The 21,621-nt window shown below is 37.9% G+C and overlaps 1 protein-coding gene across 3 annotated transcripts in view; it reads left to right on the top strand.

The window, feature by feature from the left end:
• Positions 1-21,621, top strand: part of VPS8 (VPS8 subunit of CORVET complex) — a 263,309-nt gene that overhangs the window by 176,501 nt on the left and 65,187 nt on the right. For all 3 annotated transcript variants that reach the window (XM_030931118.1, XM_030931123.1, XM_030931127.1), the window contains 4 exons: positions 6,096-6,177; positions 6,547-6,629; positions 18,563-18,643; positions 21,205-21,374. In XM_030931118.1, coding sequence (XP_030786978.1) covers positions 6,096-6,177; positions 6,547-6,629; positions 18,563-18,643; positions 21,205-21,374 — 416 coding nt within the window. The remainder of the gene's footprint in view (positions 1-6,095; positions 6,178-6,546; positions 6,630-18,562; positions 18,644-21,204; positions 21,375-21,621) is intronic.

Below are 21,621 nucleotides of genomic sequence, written 5' to 3'. Positions count from 1 at the left end.
CATGGAATACTATGCAGCCATAAAAAAGGATGAGTTTGCGTCCTTTGTAGGGACATGGATGCAGCTGGAAACCATCATTCTTAGCAAACTATCACAAGAACAGAAAACCAAACACCGCATGTTCTCACTCATAGGTGGGAACTGAACAATGAGATCACTTGGACTCGGGAAGGGGAACATCACGCACTGGGGCCTATCATGGGGAGGGGGGAGGGGGGAGGAGGGAGGGCTTGCATTGGGGAGTTATACATGATATAAATGATGAATTGATGGGTGCTGACGAGTTGATGGGTGCAGCACACCAACATGGCATAAGTATACATATGTAACAAACCTGCACATTATGCACATGTACCCTAGAACTTAAAGTATAATAAAAAATAAAAATAAATAAAAAATAAAAAAATAAAAATAAAAATAAAAAAAAATAAAATTAACCACTCCAAATTTAAAAAAAAAAAAAAAAAAAAAGAAGTGTCTGTTAATGTCCTTTACCCACTTTGTAATGGAGTTGTTTTTTGCTTGTTGATATAAGTTCATTATAGATTCTAGATACTAGACATTTGTCAGATGCATAGTTTGTGAATATTTCCTCTCATTCTCTAGGTTGTATGTTTAGTCCATTGATAGTTTCTGTTGCTGTGCAGAAGCTCTTTAGTTTAATTAGGTCTCGTTTTTCAATTGTTGTTTTTATTGCAGTTTCTTTTGAGGACTTAGCCATAAATTCTTTACCAAGGCTGATATTGAGAAGAGTATTTCCTAGGTTTTCTTCTAAGAGCTTTATACTCTGAGGTCTTACATTTAAGTCTAATCCATCTTAAGTTGATTTTTGTATGTAGTGATACTTAGTTCCCCAGTTTCCTCCTTCTGCATATGGATAGCCAACTATCCTAGCACCCTTTATTGAATAGGGAGTCTTTCTCATTGCTTATCTTTTTTTTGGTCAACTTTTTCAAAGCTCAGATGCTTGTGGGTGTGGGTCAGCTTTTGAATATGTTGCTGGATTTGGTTTGCTAGTATTTTGTTGAGGACCTTTGCATGTATGTTCATCAGGAATATTAGCCTGATGTTTTCTTTCCGTCTTTTTTTTTTTTTTTTTAATTGTGTCTCTGCCAGGTTTTGGTATCACAGTGATGCTGGCCTCATAGAATAAATTAGGGAGGAGTCTCTCATCCTTACTTTTTTTGAAATAATTTCAGTGGAATTGGTGCCAGGTTTTTTTTTTTTTTTATATGTCTGGTAGAATTTGGCTGTGAATCCGTCTGGTCCTGGCCTTTTTCTTGTTGGTAGACTTTTTATTACTGCTTCAATTTCAGAACTTGTTATATTGATTTGTTCAGGGTTTCAATTTCTTTCTGGTTCCATCTTGGAAGGTTGTATGTTTCCAGGAATTTATCCATTTATTCTAGGTTTTCTAGTTTGTGTGTATAGAGGTGTTTATAATAGTCTCTAAGGGTTTTCTTTTTTAAAATATTTCTGGGGGTCAGTGTTATGTCCCGTTGTCATTTCTGACTGCGTTTATTTGGATCTTCTCTCCTTTTCCTTCCATCTGTCCTTCTGTCCGTCCATCCATCCTCCCTCCCTCCCTCCTTCTCTTCTTCCCTCTTTCCTTCCTTCTTTTCTTTTCTTTTCTTTTTTTTTTTGGCAGGGTCTTGCTCTGTCACCCAGGCTGGAGAGCAGTGGTATGATGTACCTCCCAGGCTGAAGCAATCCTCCCACCTCAGTTTCCCAAATAGAGTAGCTGGGTACTACAGGCACATACCACTACACCCGGCTAACTTTTGTGTTTTTGTAGAGACATGGTCTCCCAATGTTGCCCAGGCTTGTTTTGAACTCCTGGACTTAAGCAGTCTCCCCATCTCAGCCTCCCAAAGCTGGGATTGTAACTGTGAGCCATCACACCCGGCCTCTCTTTTTCTTACTAGCAATCTTATTTATTCTTTCAAAGAATCATCTTTTGGTTTCATTAGTCTTTTATATGCTTTTTCTTGTCTCAATTGTATTCAGTTCAACTCTGATTTTGGTTGTTTCTTCTGCTGGCTTTGGGGTTGATTGGCTCTTGTTTTTCTAGTTCCTCTAGGTGTGATGTTAGGTTGTTAATTTGAGATCTTTCTAACTTTTCAATGTGGGCATTTAGCACTATAAACTTTCCTCTTAACACTGCTTTATCTGTGTCCCAGAGATTCTGGTATGTTGTATTTTTGTTTTCATTGGTTTCAAAGAATTTCTTGATTTTTGCATTAATTTAGTTGTTTTTACCCAAAAGTCATCCAGTAGGGTTGTTTAATTTTCATTTAATTGCACGGTTTTGAGAGATCTTCTTAGTACTGATTTCTGTTTTTTTTTATGTTGTGGTCTGAGAGTGTGGTTGGTATGATTTTCATTATTTTGAATTTGTTGAATATTGTTTTATAGCCAATCATGTGGTTGATTTTTAGAGTGTGTGCCAGGTAGAGATGGGAAGAATGCATATTCTGTTATTATTGGGTGGAATGTTCTGCAGGCGTCACTTAGATCCATTTGGTCAGGTATCACATTCAGGTCCTGAGTATCTTTGCTAGTTTTCTGCCTTGATGATCTGTCTGATACTATTAGTGGAGTATTGAAGTCTCCCACTATTACTGTGTGGTTATCTAAGTCTCTTCATAGGTTTCTAAGAACTTGTATTATATATCTGGTGCTCCATTGTTGGGTGCATATATATTAGGATACTTAAGTCTTCTTGTTGAATCGAGCCCTTTATCGTTATTTAATGCCTTTGTCTTTTTTGTTCTTTGTTGTTTTAAAGTCTCTTTTGTCTGAAATTAGAATAGCAACCCCTGCTCTTTTTTGTTTTTTTTTGTTTGTTTGTTTGTTTGCTTGGTAGATTTTTCTCCATCCATTTTCTTTGAGTCTATGAGTGTCATTGTATGTAAAATGGATCTCTTGGAAGACAACATACCATTGAATCTTGCTTCTTTATCCAGCTTACCACTCTGTGCCTTTTAGGGGTAGTATTTAGCCTGTTTATGTTCAAGAATGTTATGTGCAAATTTGATCCTGTCATCATGTTGTTAGTTGGTTGTTGTGCAGACTTCATTGTAGTTGCTTTATGGTGTCAATGGTCTATGTACTTAAGTGTTTTTTTTGTGGTGGCTGATAATAGTCTTTTGTTTCCACGTTTAGCTTAAGGACCTCTTGTAAGACATGTCTGGTGGTAACGAATTTCCTTAGCATTCATTGTCTGAAAATGATTTTATTTCTCCTTTGCTTGTGAAGTTTAGTTTGTTTGGATATGAAATTTTGGGTCGGAATTTTTTTCTGTAAGAATGCTGAGTATAAGCCCCCAGTCTCTTCTGGTTTGTATGGTTTCTGCAGAAAAGTCCACTGTTTGCCTGATGGGATTCCCTTTGTAGGTGACCTACCCCTTCTCTCTAGCGGCCTTTAATTTTTTTTTTCTTGTTGACCTTGGAGAATCTGATGACCATGTGTCTTGGTAATGGTTGTCTTGTATAATATCTCTTTTTTTTTTTTTTTTTGAGACGGAGTCTTGCTCTGTCGCCCAGGCTGGAGTGCAGTGGCCGGTTCTCAGCCCACTGCAAGCTCCGCCTCCCGGGTTTATGCCATTCTCCTGCCTCAGCCTCCGAGTAGCTGGGACTACAGGCGCCCGCCACCTCGCCCGGCTAGTTTTTTGTATTTTTTAGTAGAGACGGGGTTTCACCGTGTTAGCCAGGATGGTCTCGATCTCCTGACCTCGTGATCCGCCCATCTCGGCCTCCCAAAGTGCTGGGATTACAGGCTTGAGCCACCGCGCCTGGCCCGTTGTATAATATCTCACAAAGGTTCTCTGCATTTCCTGAGTTTAAATATCAGCCTCTCAAGGTCAAGAACCTAGCAAGCTTAGGGAAATTTTTGTGGACAGTGTCCTCAAATATGTTTTCCAGGTTGCTTGTCCTCTCTCCCTCTCTTTCAGGAATGCCAAAGGTTTGGTACCTTTACATAATCCATATTTCCTGGAGGTTTTGTTCATTTTTTTTCTTTTTTTCTTTGTTTTTGTCATTATTTTTTATTTGAAGAACTCATCTTCATTTTTTATTTGAAGAACCAGTCTTCAAGCTCTGAGATTCTTTCTTCAGCTTGATCTACTCTGCTGTTAATTGTCCCACTTGTATTATATGATTCTTGTAGTGAGTTTTTCAGCTCTAAAAGATCAGTTTGGTTCTTTCTTAAAATGGCTATTTCCTCTTTCAGCTCGTATCATTTTATTAGATTTTATTAGATTCCTAAGATTCCTTAGATTTGAATTCAACTTTCTCCAGATCTCAAACATCTTCATTCCTATCCAAATTCTGAATTCTGTATCTGTCATTTCAGCCATTTCAGCATGGTTAAGATCCATTGCTGGGGAATTAGTGGGGTTGTTTGCTATTAAGAAGAAACTCTGGCTTTTTAAGTTTCCAGAGTTCGTTCTTATCTATATAAGCTGGTGTACCTTTAATATTTGAAGTTGCTGTACTTTGGATGGCATTTTTTGCTTTTGTATTCTTTGATGCCTTTGAAGGTTTGACTGTGGTATCATGTGGGGTCAGTCAACTGTCTTCATTTCTGGAAGATTTCAGGGGGCCAAGGCTCAGCTCGACACTACTGGGCAGCTTGTTCTAACCCTTAGCGGCTGAGACCAGACCTATGGCTTTGTGCTCTGGCCCCTCGAACTTACGTACTTGCTGCATTGGAGGAGCTAAAATGTTTCTGGTCAGCTGGTAACAATGCTCCAGTGGGGGCTGCCAGCCAGAGCACTTTGTTGAGGCAGTGGCTGTGGAGTCCATCCTTGTGTGTGTGTGTGCCAGCAGCAACAGTGGCATGACAGGTGCACATGCTTGTGCCAGGATGGACAGCAGTGGTTTGGGGTGCACTGCACACCAGCAGGGGTGGGTGGCAGAATCTTCATGGGGGCAGGGCAGCAGTGGGTTCATTTTTTTTTTTTTTTTTGAGACTGAGTCTCGCCTTTCTTGCCCAGGCTGGAGTGCAATGGCACGATCTTGGCTCACTGCAACCTCCGCCTCCTGGGTACAAGTGATTCTCCTACCTCAGCCTCCCAAGTAGCTGGGATTACAGGCACCTGCCACCATGCCCGGCTAATTTTTTTGTATTGTTAGTAGAGATGGGGTTTCATCATGTTGCCCAGGCTGGTCTTGAGTTCCTGACCTCAGGTGATCTGCCTGCCTCGGCTTCCCAAAGTGCTGGGATTACAGGCTTGAGCCACCATGCCTGGCCATTCATTTTTATAATGAATATTTTTCCTAAGGCTTAGGAAGAACACAGAATTTAGAGTCAGGTAATTGACTGTCTGTGTGGTCTTTGAAAAATTGCTTAACTTCAATGAGCCTCAATTTCATATCTCTGGTGAAGATAATACCTACTGTATAAGGTTATTATGAGATTGAAATGCAAAAATTTAAATGTAAAGCATTTAGTAGTGATTAATGTAATATAAATAAATGATAGATTTTTTAAAATCTCTTGACATGGTTGATCATGTTAACTGATACAGTTTTAACTTCTATTTTCTGGTCCGTGATGACTTGGGAAATATAAGATAATGCTTGATGTGGAAAAAACTTTGGATAACCTTTACTCATTTTTCTTGCTTGACATAGCTAAAGAAAATTGAGTGAGGGACAGCTGGCGGGTGTGTTTTTTTCTTTATGCAGCAATAGGGTTATTTTAAACTTTGTCAGTGATAAAATTTTAATAGAGTAGATAAGAATCTAGCAGGAGGCTCTTTCCTGGCTTCTTTGAACCTGCCCTCCCCTGAGGCAAGTAAGATTGCAGTTCCAAGTCCTAGACTTACTTAACTTTGGCCTCCTTATGTTTCCCAAGGCTTCGTGATAAAGATACCTGTTCTAGCTGTGGTTTCTGCTTTGTATTGTCTCTTTTTTTGCCCCAAATATTTCCATTTTTATTTTTCTTATTTTTACAAACAAATGGTATGTGAGAAGTACGTTTCAACCTGTAAAACATTATGGTGATGTTAGTTATTCTTTTGTTTTTCATTGTTTTCTTTGACCAACGAAAAAATGAAATCTATTTTTCTTTGATTTTCTCTGACATTACAGGCACTTTGGTTTCCATTATTGGAGGCAATGATGGCTCCTCAGAAGCTGTCCAGTTCAGCCATTCCTCATCTACACTCTGAAGGTAAGTTCTTCAGAATTCAAATGACTGAGTCCACCTATGTCATCAATCCAATATTTGTCTGCAGAAACTATCAGGATAGTATCTTTTTCCAATAGCATATTCTTATGATTTTCCTTAATGAAACCATACAGTATGGTTGATCTCATCTTTCATATTTCTTTCTGTTGTTCCACTCATATAATTTATCTTAAATAATGGTAGTCTTTGTAACTTGTAACTTGTCAACAGTTAATTTTAAAATCTCAAATAGGCCTTGGTTAACTAAGTTTCTAAGAAGCTGTATAAATCCACTGTTTTCCACAGACTTACAGGAAAAACTGAAAACTCTTATTTTAAACTAACCTTAATATTAATATTTTGTTATAACAGCTCTGAAATCTTTGACCATGCAAGTTTTAAATAGCATGGCAGCATTTATTGCCCTTCCATCAATCTTGCAAAGAATTTTACAGGTGAGTTAAAGCGAGTGAATATTAAATATTGATTGATTACAACTAACATTTTAGTTATATATAAATAATAGTCAATTGGGCTAATGTTTAAAGGGATCTCAAGCATAATGCAGCTAATTTTTGGCAATAGCTAAATATGTAAATATCTAACTTCCGACCCTCATTCTTGAATCTTTTCTTGTCATTTTATTGGTGTGACTTTGCCTGACATAAGCTGGTGACCTTCAGTTAGGGCGTGCAACCTTCAGATATTCCCTGTTGCCTTGGGATTCAGATATACAAGTTTCCTATTGGTTTGCTAACTGGGAGGCAGTTATCATTTCTTTCCAGCTGATTATAATTTTTAGATTCCTAAAAGAATCTAAAAATTAATACAGGGATTTCCTAAGCATTGGCTGTTATTTAGGCTTTCGAACTCATCCTAAAATAATTTTTGTCTTGAATACTCATCCCTGACTCTAAATCCTAGCTGGCTTTGTGTCCAAAGCTTTTGTAGGAAGCATCATTTCAGTTCGTTTCTTTCAGCAAAAAAGCCTGAACCTTCTCAGCTTCATCAAAAGAGAACACTCAGAATACTCCAAGAAACATTTTTAGAAAAATACCTGTGAGCATTCTTAGGGAAACAACAGGACTTATACTCAGAATCCATTTTGTCTTTCCTCACTTTATTCAGTATAGGCATACATGTGCATACACCCTGCCCCCCCCCCCGCCCCACACAAAACAAACCATAATATGATGCCATTAGTCCTTATAATTTTCAAATGGTTTTTATTCAATCAAGAATGTTCCTATCAGTTAGTTCTCTTTTAAGACTCACCAAGCTCTACTTCCATCTGATATTAAGCTTCTGGGGCTTTTCTGATAAAGAAGACTACATCCTGTAGTCTTTGTCATCACATGGTATACTATCATTTAGAATGCTTTTTTTTTTTTTTGAGACAGTTTCACTCTTGTTGCCCAGGCTGGAGTTGCAATGGTGTGATCTTGGCTCACTGCAACCTTCGCCTCCCAGATTCAAGCGATTCTCCTGCCTCAGCCTCCCGAGTAGCTGGGATTATAGGCATGTGCCACCACGCCCAGCTGATTTTGTATTTTTAGTAGAGACAGGATTTCTCCATGTTGGTCAGGCTTGTCTCGATCTCCTGACCTCAGGTGATCTGCCTGCCTCGGCCTCCCAAAGTGCTCGGATTACAGGCAGTAGCCACCATGCCCAGCCAGAATACATTTTTACATGTATTATTTAATTTGATCTTAACAATTATCATGTGTTGAATAATTCTTTGATATAGACTGCTTCACATATCCATTTTAAAGCACATTACTTATGAGGTTTCTAATCATATATAAAGTAATGTGGCCGGGCGCGGTGGCTCAAGCCTGTAATCCCAGCACTTTGGGAGGCCGAGTCGGGCGGATCACGAGGTCAGGAGATCGAGACCATCCTGGCTAACACGGTGAAACCTCGTCTCTACTAAAAAGACAAAAAACTAGCCGGGCAAGGTGGCGGATGCCTGTAGTCCCAGCTACTCGGGAGGCTGAGGCAGGAGAATGGTGTAAACCCGGGAGGCGGAGCTTGCAGTGAGCTGAGATCCGGCCACTGCACTCCAGCCTGGGAGACAGAGCCAGACTCTGTCTCAAAAAAAAAAAAAAAAATATATATATATATATATATAAAGTAATGTATCCAAAGGGCAGGAATACTTTTCCAAATAAGTTAGAAGAAATGAAATCATAAAGCCAAATGGGTTCTCTCTGTGTTATACATTTTGCTCTCTATTGAGCTTTAACCACATGTTATGATATGTAAATTATAACAAAAACATGTTTTTCTCTTGACAAAAACATGATTTTTAAAATTTTTTATATTTCAAGACTTTGGAATCTAGAAGTCTCTTGATATTTGAAATTTTTCACTTTATTTTGAGTTATACTGGCATTCATTATAATTTTTTCTTATCATTTTCTACTTTCAATGGTTGTTAACTTCCACTAATCAGGAAGGTATGTTATTTCTTAAATTCCTCATTTGCATATTTGTGATTACTGTAATTATGCTACCTTATATTTGTACAGATATTTTTATTTTTCAAAGTGCTTTCACAGATATCATTTCATTTGAAGCCAACAACGATCTCTTGAGGTAGGCAGGGCTATTATAAACATTTCTGTTGAAGAAAGAGGAAACTGAAGTATAGAGAAGTTGAGTTCTTAGCCTATCATTAGCGGCAGAACTTGGACCACCCCCTAAGTCTCTCACTTCCTAATTCGTGTTCTTTTTTATTATGTCGTGAGCTTTTTAAAATTTGTTTATGTCCCTGGTCTTTTGAGTTCATTATTAATTAAATATATTAATTGTACGTTATGCTGTTTAGATGAAAGGCATAGTTCTGAACCCATAAGAGCTCTTATTTGAGAGACAAAAAAATGTTCTGATACAACTATTCATAGGGCTCTATGCAAGTAATAGTGGCCACCTTCAGGATTATCTGCTCTGAATATAGGATAATTGCCATACCTACATTTCTATACTTAATCTGCATAAGAGCAGGAGCAGCTGTGGGAAAGTGTGACCCTGCCTCCTGTGTCCAGCCGATTGACTCAGGGTGAGCAAATGGCCTAAACAAGGCCGATCAGTGTGCTTTCCAGGACATTTTAGAACTGAACTTGGAAAAGACCTGTAAGTTTCTCATTAAGTCTCTGGATTACGTCAGGTACAAATTTCAGGAGTGGACAGTTCCTGTTTTTCCATTATATGGACTGGAAGAGTGAAAAAGCATAATCTGTAGAGAGAAGGAGACGAATGTAGTAGACTCTAAGAAGAGAGACACACCAACGGATACAATGTATAAAGAGGATTCAAGGCATAGAGACCGGGAGAGGAGGCGACTTGGGGAGAAAAAGCTGATGCACATGAGTCCTTCATTGTGACTCTTGAGACTTAGTAGCATTCCTCTTTTTGGATCTGTGAAATACCCTAGCATCTTTACAATAATTAACTTTTTTGAGTAAGTTAGATTGAGTTGTATGTATGACTATATATGACCAAAGGAGTACCAATAAAAGTGTATACCTGAAACAGACTAGGGAATTTGGAAAGATTTCCTGGAAGAGGAGATGTCTGATTCTTAAAAGAGTCCAAGGAAATCAAGGAAAGAAAGGAGGTAGGATTTACTGTATATACACAAAGACTTTGAGGTGAAAGCATGATACATTTGGGAAGTTACAAGTTTTTTAAGTGTGCTCAGAACATAGGATAAGAATAAAGAAAAATCACAGAGCTGAAATTTGAGAGATAGGCAGGGACTGTGTCTTTAATTGCTTGGTAATTCATGATAAGGAGTTTGGATTTTATTCTAAAATCAGTTGTCATCAAGATTTTTAGCAGAGGAATGACTCAGACACAAGGGGAGGGGAGTAAAACACAGGGCTGAAAATGAGGATTTGGGGAAAGTCTGCTGATAGGATTCCCTGTGCTCCTCTTCCCCCTTCCAGCAGCCATCAGACGCACTCACTTCCCACGAAGGAGACAGGTTCATTTTCTTGAGACACTGAATGATCTCAGAGAAATAAACCCTGAATAGATTGATGCTTCAGGTTTTCCTCAAGAAAAAGGCTGGCTAGCTGTCCTGTCACTCTACATGGAGTTGCATCAGTCAGCAAGCCTCAGTTACACAGCCAGACCTTTCATTCAGGTTTAGTTTTTCTATTATTAATTACTAGAGCAGTATTAGATTTACAGAGACATTAAACAGAAAATACAGAGAATTCCCTTTTACCCCTTCTCCCTCCCACACGCAGTTTTGCCTACCATTAACGTCTTTGTGTTAGTGTGGTATATTTGTTACAATTGGTGAATTAATACTGATATATTATAATTATTAACTAAAATCCATAGTTTACATTAGGAATCACCCTTTGTGTTGTACAGTTGTATGGGTTTGACAAATGCGTAGTGTCCTATATCCACCATTACCATATCATATACTGCTCTAAAAGGCCCCTGTACTCCACCTATTCATCCTCCCTACCCTAATCCCCTGGTAACCACTATTTTTTTTTTTTTTTTTTGAGACAGAGTCTCACTCTGTCACCCAGGCTAGAGTACATTGGCGTGATCTCTGCTCACTGCAACCTCCACCTCCCAGATTCAAGAGATTCTCATGCCTCAGCCTCCCAAATAGCTGGGATTACAGGCATACACCACTGTACCCGGCTAATTTTTGTATTTTTAGTAGAGATGGGGTCTTGCCATGTTGACCAGGCTGGTCTTGAACTCCTGGCCTCAAGTGATCTGCCCACCTCTGCCTCCCAAAGTGCTGGGATTACAGGTGCGAGCCACCGTGCCCGGCCCACTGATTTTTTTTTTTTAACTGTCCCTATAGTTTTACCTCTTCCAGAATGTCATATAGTTGGAATCATAGAGTGCGTAGTCTTTTCGTTTTGGCTTTTTTCACTTAGCAATTAAAGTGCACTTAAAGTTCTTCCATTTCTTTTGGGGGCTCGATAGTTCATTTCTTTTTATCTCTGTATTCCATTGTATGGATGTTCCACAGTTTTGTCTATCCATATACCTATCAAATAACATCTTGGTTGCCTTCCGGTTCTGACAAATTTCAGTAGAGCAGCTATGAACATTCATATGCAGGCTTTTTGTGTGGACTTAAGTTTTAGACTCATTTGGGTAAATACCTAGGAATGTGATTGCTGGATTATATAAGACTATGCTTACTTTTGTAAGAAGCTGCCAAACTCTCTTCCAAAATGTCTATACCATTTTACATTTCTGCCAGCACTAAATGAATGTTCCTGTTGCTCCATATCTTAGCAGCATGTGGTATTGTCAGTGTTTTGGATTTTAGACATTCTAGTAGATGTGTAGTAGTCTCATAATCATTTTAATTTGTAGTTCTCTTACAACATGTGATATTGAGCTTTTATGTGCTTTTTGAAGGGTTTGTTTTCTTGTTGGATTTTAAGGATTCTTTGTATATTTTGGATAAGGTTCTTTATCACATGTGTGTCTTGCAAATATTTTCTCCCATTCTATGACTGGTCTTTTCATTCTCTTAACAGCGTCTTTCACATAGCATAAGTGGTTGCTTTTCATGAAGTCCAGTTTATTGACTTTTTCTCCCATGGATCATGCTTTTGATGTTGTATGTAAAAACTCATCACCAAACTCAAGGTTACCCAGATTTTGTCATATGTTTTCTCCTAAAAGTTTTGTATTTTTGCATTTTACATTTAGAGCTATGATCCATTTTGTGTTAATTTTAGGGGAAAACGTATGGTCAGTGTTGATTCATTTTTCTGCATGTGGATATACACAGTTGGAACTAGTGCCAACACTACTTGTTGAAAGGACTGTCCCTTTCTCCATTGAATTGTCTTTGTTTAGTTGACCATACTCATATGGGTCTCCCTCTGGGTTTTCTGTTCTTTTACATTGATCTATTTTCTGTTCCTTCACCAATACCAACGCTGTCTTGATTACTGTAGTTTTATAATAGGTCTTAAAGTCAGGGAGTGACAATCGTCCAACTTCGCTGTTCTTCATTATCGTGTTGTTCATTCCTTGTCTTTTGCCTCTCTGCTTTAAACTTCAGAAACGGTTTGTTGATATCTACAAAGTAACTTGCTGGAATTTTGATTAGGAGTACATTGAACTTATAGATCAAATGAAGAACTAACATTATAATAATATCAAATCTTTCTCTTCACGAACATGAAATATTTCTCCATGTATTTAGATCTTCTTTGCTTTCCCTCATTAGAGATTTTTAGTTTTATTCATACAAACTTTATGTATATTTTATTAGACATCTAAATATTTCTCTTAGGTACTAATATGAAGTGTCTTTTTAATTTTAAATTCTAACTGTTGGTTGCTGGCATATTGGAAACCAATTGACTTATGTGTAATTACCTTGTATCCTGTAACTTGGTATAATCACTTAATTGTTTCAGGTTTTTTTAGACAATCATGTCATCTGCAAACAAAGACAGTTTTATTTCTTCCTTCCCAATCTGTATATCTTTTATTTCCTTTTCTTGTCTTATTGCTGTAACTAGAACTTCCAGTACAATGTTGAATAGGAGTGGTGAGAGGGGATATCTTTTCCTTACTTTCTGTCTTAGAAGAAAGACATCTGGTTTCTCACCATTAAGTATGATGTTAGCTGTAAGGTTCTTATAAATGTTGTTTATCAAGTTTAGGAAGTGTCCCTCCCTTTCTTGTTTGCTCACAGTTTGTCTATCATGAGTGGGCATTAGATTTTATCAAGTGCAAATTCTGCATCTACTAATATGATCATGTGATTTTTCTTATTTAGCCTGTTGATGTGATGGATTACAGGAATTGATTTTTCTTGTCTTTTTATTTTTTTTCCTTTTTTGTGGAGAATGGGGTGTCACTGTGTTGCCCAAGTGGGTCTCACCCTGGGCTCAAGCCATTCTCCCGCCTCTGCCTCCGTAAGTGCTGGGATTACAGGCATGAACCACTGCACCCATTAAATGTTGAACCAGCCTTGCATACCTGGGATAAATCCCACTTGGTTGTTATGTATAATTCTTTTTATACATTACTAGATTCAATTTGCTAATATTTTGTTGAGAATTTTTGCATCTCTGTTCATATAGTTTCCTCTCTTGTAATGTCTGTGGCTGGTTTTGGTATGAGGGTGATGCTAGCCTCAGAGAATGAGTTAAGAAATGTTCCCTTAGCCAGGCACTGGTGGCTCACACCTGTAATCCCAGCACTTTGGGAGGCCGAGGCGTGCAGATCATGAGGTCAGGAGATCCAGACCATCCTGACTAACACGGTGAAAACCCATCTCTACTAAAATTACAAAAAAAATTAACCGAGCATGGTGGCGGGCGCCTGTAGTCCCAGCTACTTGGGAGGCTGAGGCAGGAGAATGGCATGAACCCAGGAGGCAGAGCTTGCAGTGAGCCGAGACTGTGCCACTGCACTCCAGCCTGGGCGACAGAGCAAGACTCTGTCTACAAAAAAAAAAAAGAAAAGAAAAGAAAAGAAATGTTCCCCCTTCTTCTGTTTTCTGGAATAGATTGTAAACAGTTTGTATAATTTGTTTCTTAACTGTGTGTTAGAATTCCTCATTATTTTCCTCAGCAGTCCCGGTATTTAATCCACGTCAAATCCTCTCTACTCTATCTCCTAGAATATTTTAGGAGCTAAGTTTTTTCTTCCTTGCCTTTTCACCCTTACCAGCAGCCCCAGTCACACCTGTAAATATAAACTCTTTTTGAGCCCTACCTTCATATTAGCTTACCCCCTAGGCTGTGAGTTTTATAAAAGCAGAGATCATGTCTCCCTTGTTCACTATGTTATCTACAACACCCAGTGCCGTGCCTAAAACATAGTATATGCCCATTAAATATTAGTTGACTCCCTCACCTAATGTCCTTGTATGGTTCTCAACAGTTTACAAATCACTTTAGTGTTCATTATCTTCTTTGATCTCTAACTGTGCAAATTAAGCTGGGGATGTAGCAATACCTCATATTTCTCATGAGAAAAGTGCCACTCAGAAAGATCAAATAACTTGTCTTAGTTTATTCAGTTTTGAAATGGGAGCCATTAGAATTAATCCAGGTCTACTAACTTCAAGTTTTAGGGCTTTTCTTCTGTATCTAACACTAATCAAGGCGTTTCTCATACCCACCTCGCTTTATCAGATCCCCACTGAAAAATGTAGGGAGCAGCAGTTACTTAGATGCGCAATTGCTCAGATACAACTGAAAAAATTAGTTTTTCCAAAAGAAGTGGTCACATGATAACAGATTCTTACAGATCTTGATCTTCACGTGTTTATTCAGACTGATGCCTGGGACCCAAATTACACCATCTTTTTGTATGAATATTAGGTGATAAGAGAACATTTTAAAGACCGTGTTTATGTTGTATACATTCTATCTTCGCTCTATGGCAGAAGTAATTTTTAGCTTCTGAGAAGCTGTTTATTACTTTCTCACTGAGGAAAGGCAAACAAATTATTTATAGACTCTCCTGTTTAGGGCATCATTCATATTTTAAAGCAGTGCTCAATTAATAAAGATTTTTTTTTATTTTAAACATATACATACATGATACAGTAGGTACCAGAAAGCAATAGGAAAAAAAAGTGGTCATCACATCTTTTATAGTGTGTGTCTTGAAAAACACATTTACATGGGTACCCAAGTATGCTCTTCCTTCATAGTTTGCAAACAACTTAAGAGAAACCTCAGCATTTATTCATTGCTGAAGAATCTAGCTGACATCTTTGGAAAATAATTTGAAGAGCTAGTGGTTTGGTGCATGCTGTGCTAGAAGCTTTGAGCTCCCTTTTGCATTCTATAATTTATATGTTGTCCCAGCATGAGATTGTTTTCATGATTTTGCTTTTAAATTATGTATATTACAGTGAAATGTATGATATAAATATAGAAATGACCTATAAAGATTTCTTTTTCCCAGAATTTAAACTTTTAAGACCTCTTTGTTCTCCAAACCACCTTTGTTATAAACACATGCCAGAGCTCTATTGTCATACTGGATCCACATATTATAGTAAATATTTTCATAGAGTTTTCTAATAAGATATTGTACCATCTGTTGATATTTGGCAAATGTGTACTTACTAAGAACTTGACCAAATGTATAATTAAGCATTAACAAGGGTCTCTTTTTATGCAAAGAAAATAAAAAGAAAAAATTGTCCAGTGGGTATATGGCTTTGAGTTGTTTTTTTCTCTGAAGGACTAGTCTGAGATATCTGTATCTTGCCTTTTGTAAATGATTTCCACATATTTGACAGATATCTTGAGCTTAGTGATATGATCCCTAGCTGTGAAATAGAAATTTTTTCTATTAAGCTGAAGTGATGTGTTCAAGCCCAAACTTGTTAATTTGATAATTACTACACATAGTTATTTTGTGCCTTGGATTTCTTCAGCATAACCCTAGCAGTTGAAGAGGCCAAAGAAACCTCTGGCAGACAATCTCATGCTGCTCTAGATAGACTCAAAGCACTGAAAACCAATCTTAGGAACTGCACGACCTATTCTGCAAGAGCCATCACTAGAACCCAGAAGAGAAAAATAAGCAAATCCTGAGACAATTCTTGTACAGGTTTTTCCTGCTTCCATAGGCCTTTTTTCCTTCTGAACTCACACTCTTAACAGTACCAAGACTCCCTAAGAAACAGCCAGACACGTTTCTCGTGTTTTCCAGCAATCATTAATTTATCATTTAGTTACCTATGTTAGAAACCCATATGTTCAAGCAAGAAGTAGTTTATTACTTAGTTTATTAGTTTTTGTATCCATACTTGGGAGACCAGTATAGTGTGGTTATTAAAAGCATGATTTCTGAAGTACCTAGATTCAAATCCCATTTTACCTGCTTGATAGTTTTGTGACTTAGAGAAGTTTTTGTAACCTCTTTAAGCCTCAGTTTCTTTACTCACAAAACCTGTTGAAGGAATTTAGTAATGTGGTAAACATAAAGTGCTTAGTACTGTACTTGGCATATGCTACTCACTTAAAATAGCAACTACTTTTATCATAACTGTGTAGCTGGATTCTCCTATTTGGCATGGAAACGAGTCATTTATGTCATATATAACTTGATATTAGAGAAAAGTAATAGACTTGAGTGATTTGTTCACAGTTTTTAAATTATAATTATTAGTCTAGCCAAAGGTCAGTGAAGTGAGCACATACATATGCTGATGGGGATAAAAATCCTAAAATAAACTTTGGTAGAGCAATTTGGCAATATATATTGATAGCCATGAAAATGCCCTTTGAGTCTATAGTTTTCTGTCTAGAAATCTCTAAAAGAATCAGAGATTCCAATTGAGATTTGCAGCCACTAGCATTTGATAATAGTGGCTGGAGTTTGGGAAAGGGGAAAAGTGAAATGTTCAAAGCAGAAAATGAATAAAACATGATATTTTCACATAATTTATATTCTGTACCTATTAAGAAATACTTGTAATGTGTCACAAGAGTAGAGAAAAAAAAGAAATATTTGATGGTATGGAAAAGTGCTCACAATACACGGTTGAGTTAAAAAAAGATATAAAAATATTTTGTAAAATACTCCAATTTTATACACTAAAACATATATCCCTCTTTCCCTTCCTTTTCTCACCTCTCCCAAAAACAAGACTAGAGAAATATACATCAAAATATCAACAGTGTTTATCTCTGTTTGGATTTCAGTTTTTGGTGTGGTTTTTTGTTTTTTTGTTTTGTGTGTGTGTGTGTGTGTGTGTGTGTGTGTGTGTGTGTGTGTGTGTTTTGGTACACTTCAGTGTTTCCAAAATGTACATAATAAACAAGTTACTTGGTATAGCTCATATGAAACGCAGTGGAGGGAACATTGGATATCTAGGTATCTGTTGTTTATCAGTAATGACTTTACTGAAAAAAACTTCAAAAAACTGAGAGCTGTTTTCTCAGAACCTGTTTGTCTCCAAAACTGGTGCGATGTAGTTGGTTAAGGGCAGGAGGTGGCTAAATGGGATCACAGGAGGAGTTGTTGGACAGATTCTGGGTATTCCTGAGTACACTGGTTTTAATGTAACAGATAAATAAGAGTGCAAAGAGGGAGAATTGCTGTTTTATATGAAGGAGAGGAAGCTTCTTGCGGAAACAAAATAAAAGTAAAGTTTAATTAGACTTGCAAGGATTGTTAAGAAAGGGGCTTGGATAATTTAAATTTTGTTTTTCAAAAATATTTGAGATGATCAGAGGAAGACTATGGTACATTTCCAGTGGAACATTTGTGGAAGAATAAATATTTTGTGACTGTAGAAAAATACTTAAAAGCATTTGGCACCATCAGAGTGAACAGGCAACCTACAGAATGGGAGAAAATTTTTGCAATCTACTCATCTGACAAAGGGCTAATATCCAGAATCTACAAAGAACTCAAACAAATATACAAGAAAAAAACAAACAACCCCATCAAAAAGTGGGCAAAGGATATGAACAGACATTTCTCAAAAGCAGACATTCGTACAGCCAACAGACACATGAAAAAATGCTCATCATCACTGGCCATCAGAGAAATGCAAATCAAAACCACAATGAGATACCATCTCACACCAGTTAGAATGGCAATCATTAAAAAGTCAGGAAACAACAGGTGTTGGAGAGGATGTGGAGAAATAGGAACACTTTTACACTGTTGGTGGGATTGTAAACTAGTTCAACCATTATGGAAAACAGTATGGCAATTCCTCAAGGATCTAGAACTAGATGTACCATATGACCCAGCCATCCCACTACTGGGTATATACCCAAAGGATTATAAATCATGCTGCTATAAAGACACATGCACATGTATGTTTATTGCGGCACTATTCACAATAGCAAAGACTTGGAATCAACCCAAATGTCCATCTGTGACAGACTGGATTAAGAAAATGTGGCACATATACACCATGGAATACTATGCAGCCATAAAAAACGATGAGTTTGCGTCCTTTGTAGGGACATGGATGCAGCTGGAAACCATCATTCTTAGCAAACTATCACAAGAACAGAAAACCAAACACCGCATGTTCTCACTCATAGGTGGGAACTGAACAATGAGATCACTTGGACTCGGGAAGGGGAACATCACACACCGGGGCCTATCATTGGGAGGGGGGAGGGGGGAGGGATTGCATTGGGAGTTATACCTGATATAAATGATGAATTGATGAGTGCTGACGAGTTGATGGGTGCAGCACACCAACATGACACAAGTATACATACGTAACAAACCTGCACGTTATGCACATGTACCCTAGAACTTAAAGTATAATTAAAAAAAAATTAAAAAAAAAAAAAAGCATTTGGCTTTTTCAGATAACTTACATTTTAAAGTAATTTTGAAATATAGAATTATAACAGTTATATTTTTTTCTAATTAGGATCCAGTTTATGGAAAAGGAAAACTTGGAGAAATCCAGGGACTTATTCTGGGAATGTTAGATACCTTTAACTATGAACAAGTAAGTAAGCTACTTGTTACATCTAAGTCTGTCCTAAGGTAGAAAAATGATATTTTCTTTTCTTTTGTACCTATACTTAAAAAAAAAATTACCATCTATTTACTGGCAGTTAGGTAGACTGAGGTGTATGTGTGTATATTTATTTCAGTTTTTAATTTCTCTCACCAGGCATGGTAGCTCATACCTGTAATGCCAGCACTTTGGAAGACTGAGACAGGAGGATTGCCTGAGGCCAGGAGTTCGAGTTCAGCCCAGGCAACATAGCAAGACTCTGTCTCTACAAAAAGTAAAAATAATTAGCTGGGCATGGTGGCATGTGCCTGTAATTGTAACTACTCAGGACGATCAATTGAGCCCAGGAGTTGGAGGCTGCAGTGAGCTATGATTGTGCCAGGTGACAGAGCAAGACCCTGTCTCTAAAAAAAAAAAAAAAAAAAAATTCTCTTGACCTTGATTTGTGTACACACACACACATTTCAGAATGTAGAAATGCATCTAATTCAAAATTAGTTTATTTTAATTCATTGACAATGAAACAAAGATCTTTTTTTTCAAAATGAAAGTATGAGAAACTTTCTGGAAAAATAATTTAGTACAAAGCTATACCACATGAAAAGGAAGGGTCGGCCGGGCGTGGTGGCCCAAGCCTGTAATCCCAGCACTTTGGGAGGCCGAGACGGGCAGATCACGAGGTCAGGAGATCGAGACCATCCTGGCTAACACGGTGAAACCCCATCTCTACAAAAAAATACAAAAAACTAGCCGGGCGAGGTGGCGGGCGCCTGTAGTCTCAGCTACTCGGGAGGCTGAGGCAGGAGAATGGCGTAAACCTGGGAGGCGGAGCTTGCAGTGAGCCGAGATCCGGCCACTGCACTCCAGCCTGGGCGACAGAGCGAGACTCCGTCTCAAAAAAAAAAAAAAAAAAAAAAAAAAAGAAAAGGAAGGGTCAACATGAATATAGAAAATTGCAAAATAAAATTAAATAAGTATTATTTTAAACATTCTGAAACAGATAGTTGTCACTAACCATTGTATTAGTCCATTTTTATGCTGCTGATAAAGACATACCCAAGGCTGGGCAGTTTACAAAAGAAAGACATTTATTGGACTTACAGTTCCACGTGGCTGGGGAGGCCTCACAATCATGGCAGAAGGTGAAAGGCATGTCTCACATGGCGGCAGATAAGAGAGCTTGTGCAGGGAAACTCCCCCTTATAATACTGTCTGCTCTCGTGAAACTTATTTGCTATCATGAGAACAATACAGGAAAGACCTGCCCCCGTGATTCAGTTACCTCCCACCACACGTGGGAATTCCAGATGAGATTTGGGTGGGGACACAGCCAAACCATATCACCATAAATGGTCATTAGTCTTCCCTTAACTCAAAATTGTCTTTAGCTTTAAGTCTCAGTAAGCACCAGCCTGGTGTTCGGGCTTTTTTCTTAGTGTACTGCAAAGTGACTCCTGAAGCCACCTAGGAAAAGTACCATTTAGGTCTGTTGGAGACAACGTCTGCTTTTTTTTTTAAGAATCTGTGAGAAGAAAAAGGAAAATCTGGGTGACAGCTTTTCTTAGAATGTTGTAAGAATTGCAGTTTGGCTAAGTGTAGCCCAGTGAAGCTTGATACTCCTGCAGGCACAGATTCCACGTTAGCAGAAGTAAAGTTGAGTGCAAGGCAGAAAATGTTTACCAGTTTTGGAACTATGGAAGAGGAGAAAAACATGATACTGATTGGAAAGAATGAGACCATTAGAACAAAAAGTTTTGCGTTACAGGTAAGGTTAAAGAGCTAAGCTGTATAGCAAGGAGGGCAGGCAGTACCTAGCTCTATCTTCCCCTTCAGGACTGAGAGAAAAGAACCCAACTACATAGCCAGATGATATATACCAATGTTAAGAATGAGATACAGTACAAAAACAATACTTTATAAATACATAGAGCCTTAAAATGACTTAATGTGATAGCTGTTAAAATGTCTTTATGTGACTTAATGATAGATGTCATGGTCTTGAGTAGATGCAAATGACTTCTAAGTGCTGATCAGGAAAATGTTATCTCTCTGCCCAAGGAAGATGAAAATGGAGTAGTGGCCATTAGCTTTACTAGTGAAAAGATATTTGAAACGTTACCATGAATGCAGTTTCAGTAAAAAATCTGGGATTCAGACTTAGCTGTATTCTTTATTACAACACTCTGAGCCATTCAGAGAGCAGTTATTATATACATGTAATAAATAGATTTGGGCTTATCTAGTCGTTTGAAAGCCATCAATACTGAATTAAGCTGCAGAATGGCAGAGCTCACATTTCTCAGTAGAAACTAATGACAGACTTGAGAATCTCCTAATGTATACACTCACCATTACTCTGCACATTGAGGTTAACCGCTTGAATTTGTGAGGTTTTGATTTTTTTGGTTTCAACAATTTTATCCCTTTATAATGTGTTCCAATTTTAGTTGTTGGTAGTTGAAAACTAAGCAAGTGCTATTCACCATCCATCTCCTCTATCTCTTTCATTTTATAACCTTTTGTTTGTTTTTTGTTTTGTTGTTTCATAGACCCTGCTGGAAACAACAACTAGCCTTCTAAACCAAGATCTCCATTGGTCATTGTGTAACCTGAGAGCTTCGGTCACCAGAGGACTGAATCCCAAACAAGATTACTGCTCTATATGTTTGCAACAGTACAAGAGACGCCAAGAAATGGCTGATGAAATTATTGTCTTTAGGTAAGAAAGGGAAATAAATGTTACATGTATGGTACATGTACATCTGTGGCATTACCATGCAAGAATACACATGGATACACAGACAGGCAGTCATTCTAGCAATGAACATGATAGGCAAGTTCCTGCCCTCACAGACCTTACATTCTGCATTGGGGTGGAGGTTAGGGTGCCCAGGCGAGACATAAATACAGAGGAATAAGAGCTTTGGAGAAAAACAAAACGCAGGACAAATGGATAGAAGGATGAC

This window comes from Rhinopithecus roxellana, chromosome 1, assembly GCF_007565055.1.
Source record: "Rhinopithecus roxellana isolate Shanxi Qingling chromosome 1, ASM756505v1, whole genome shotgun sequence".
Taxonomy (NCBI): Eukaryota; Metazoa; Chordata; class Mammalia; order Primates; family Cercopithecidae; genus Rhinopithecus; species Rhinopithecus roxellana.
Note: the sequence above shows the minus strand (reverse complement) of the source record. Positions and strands in the feature narration are given on the sequence as shown.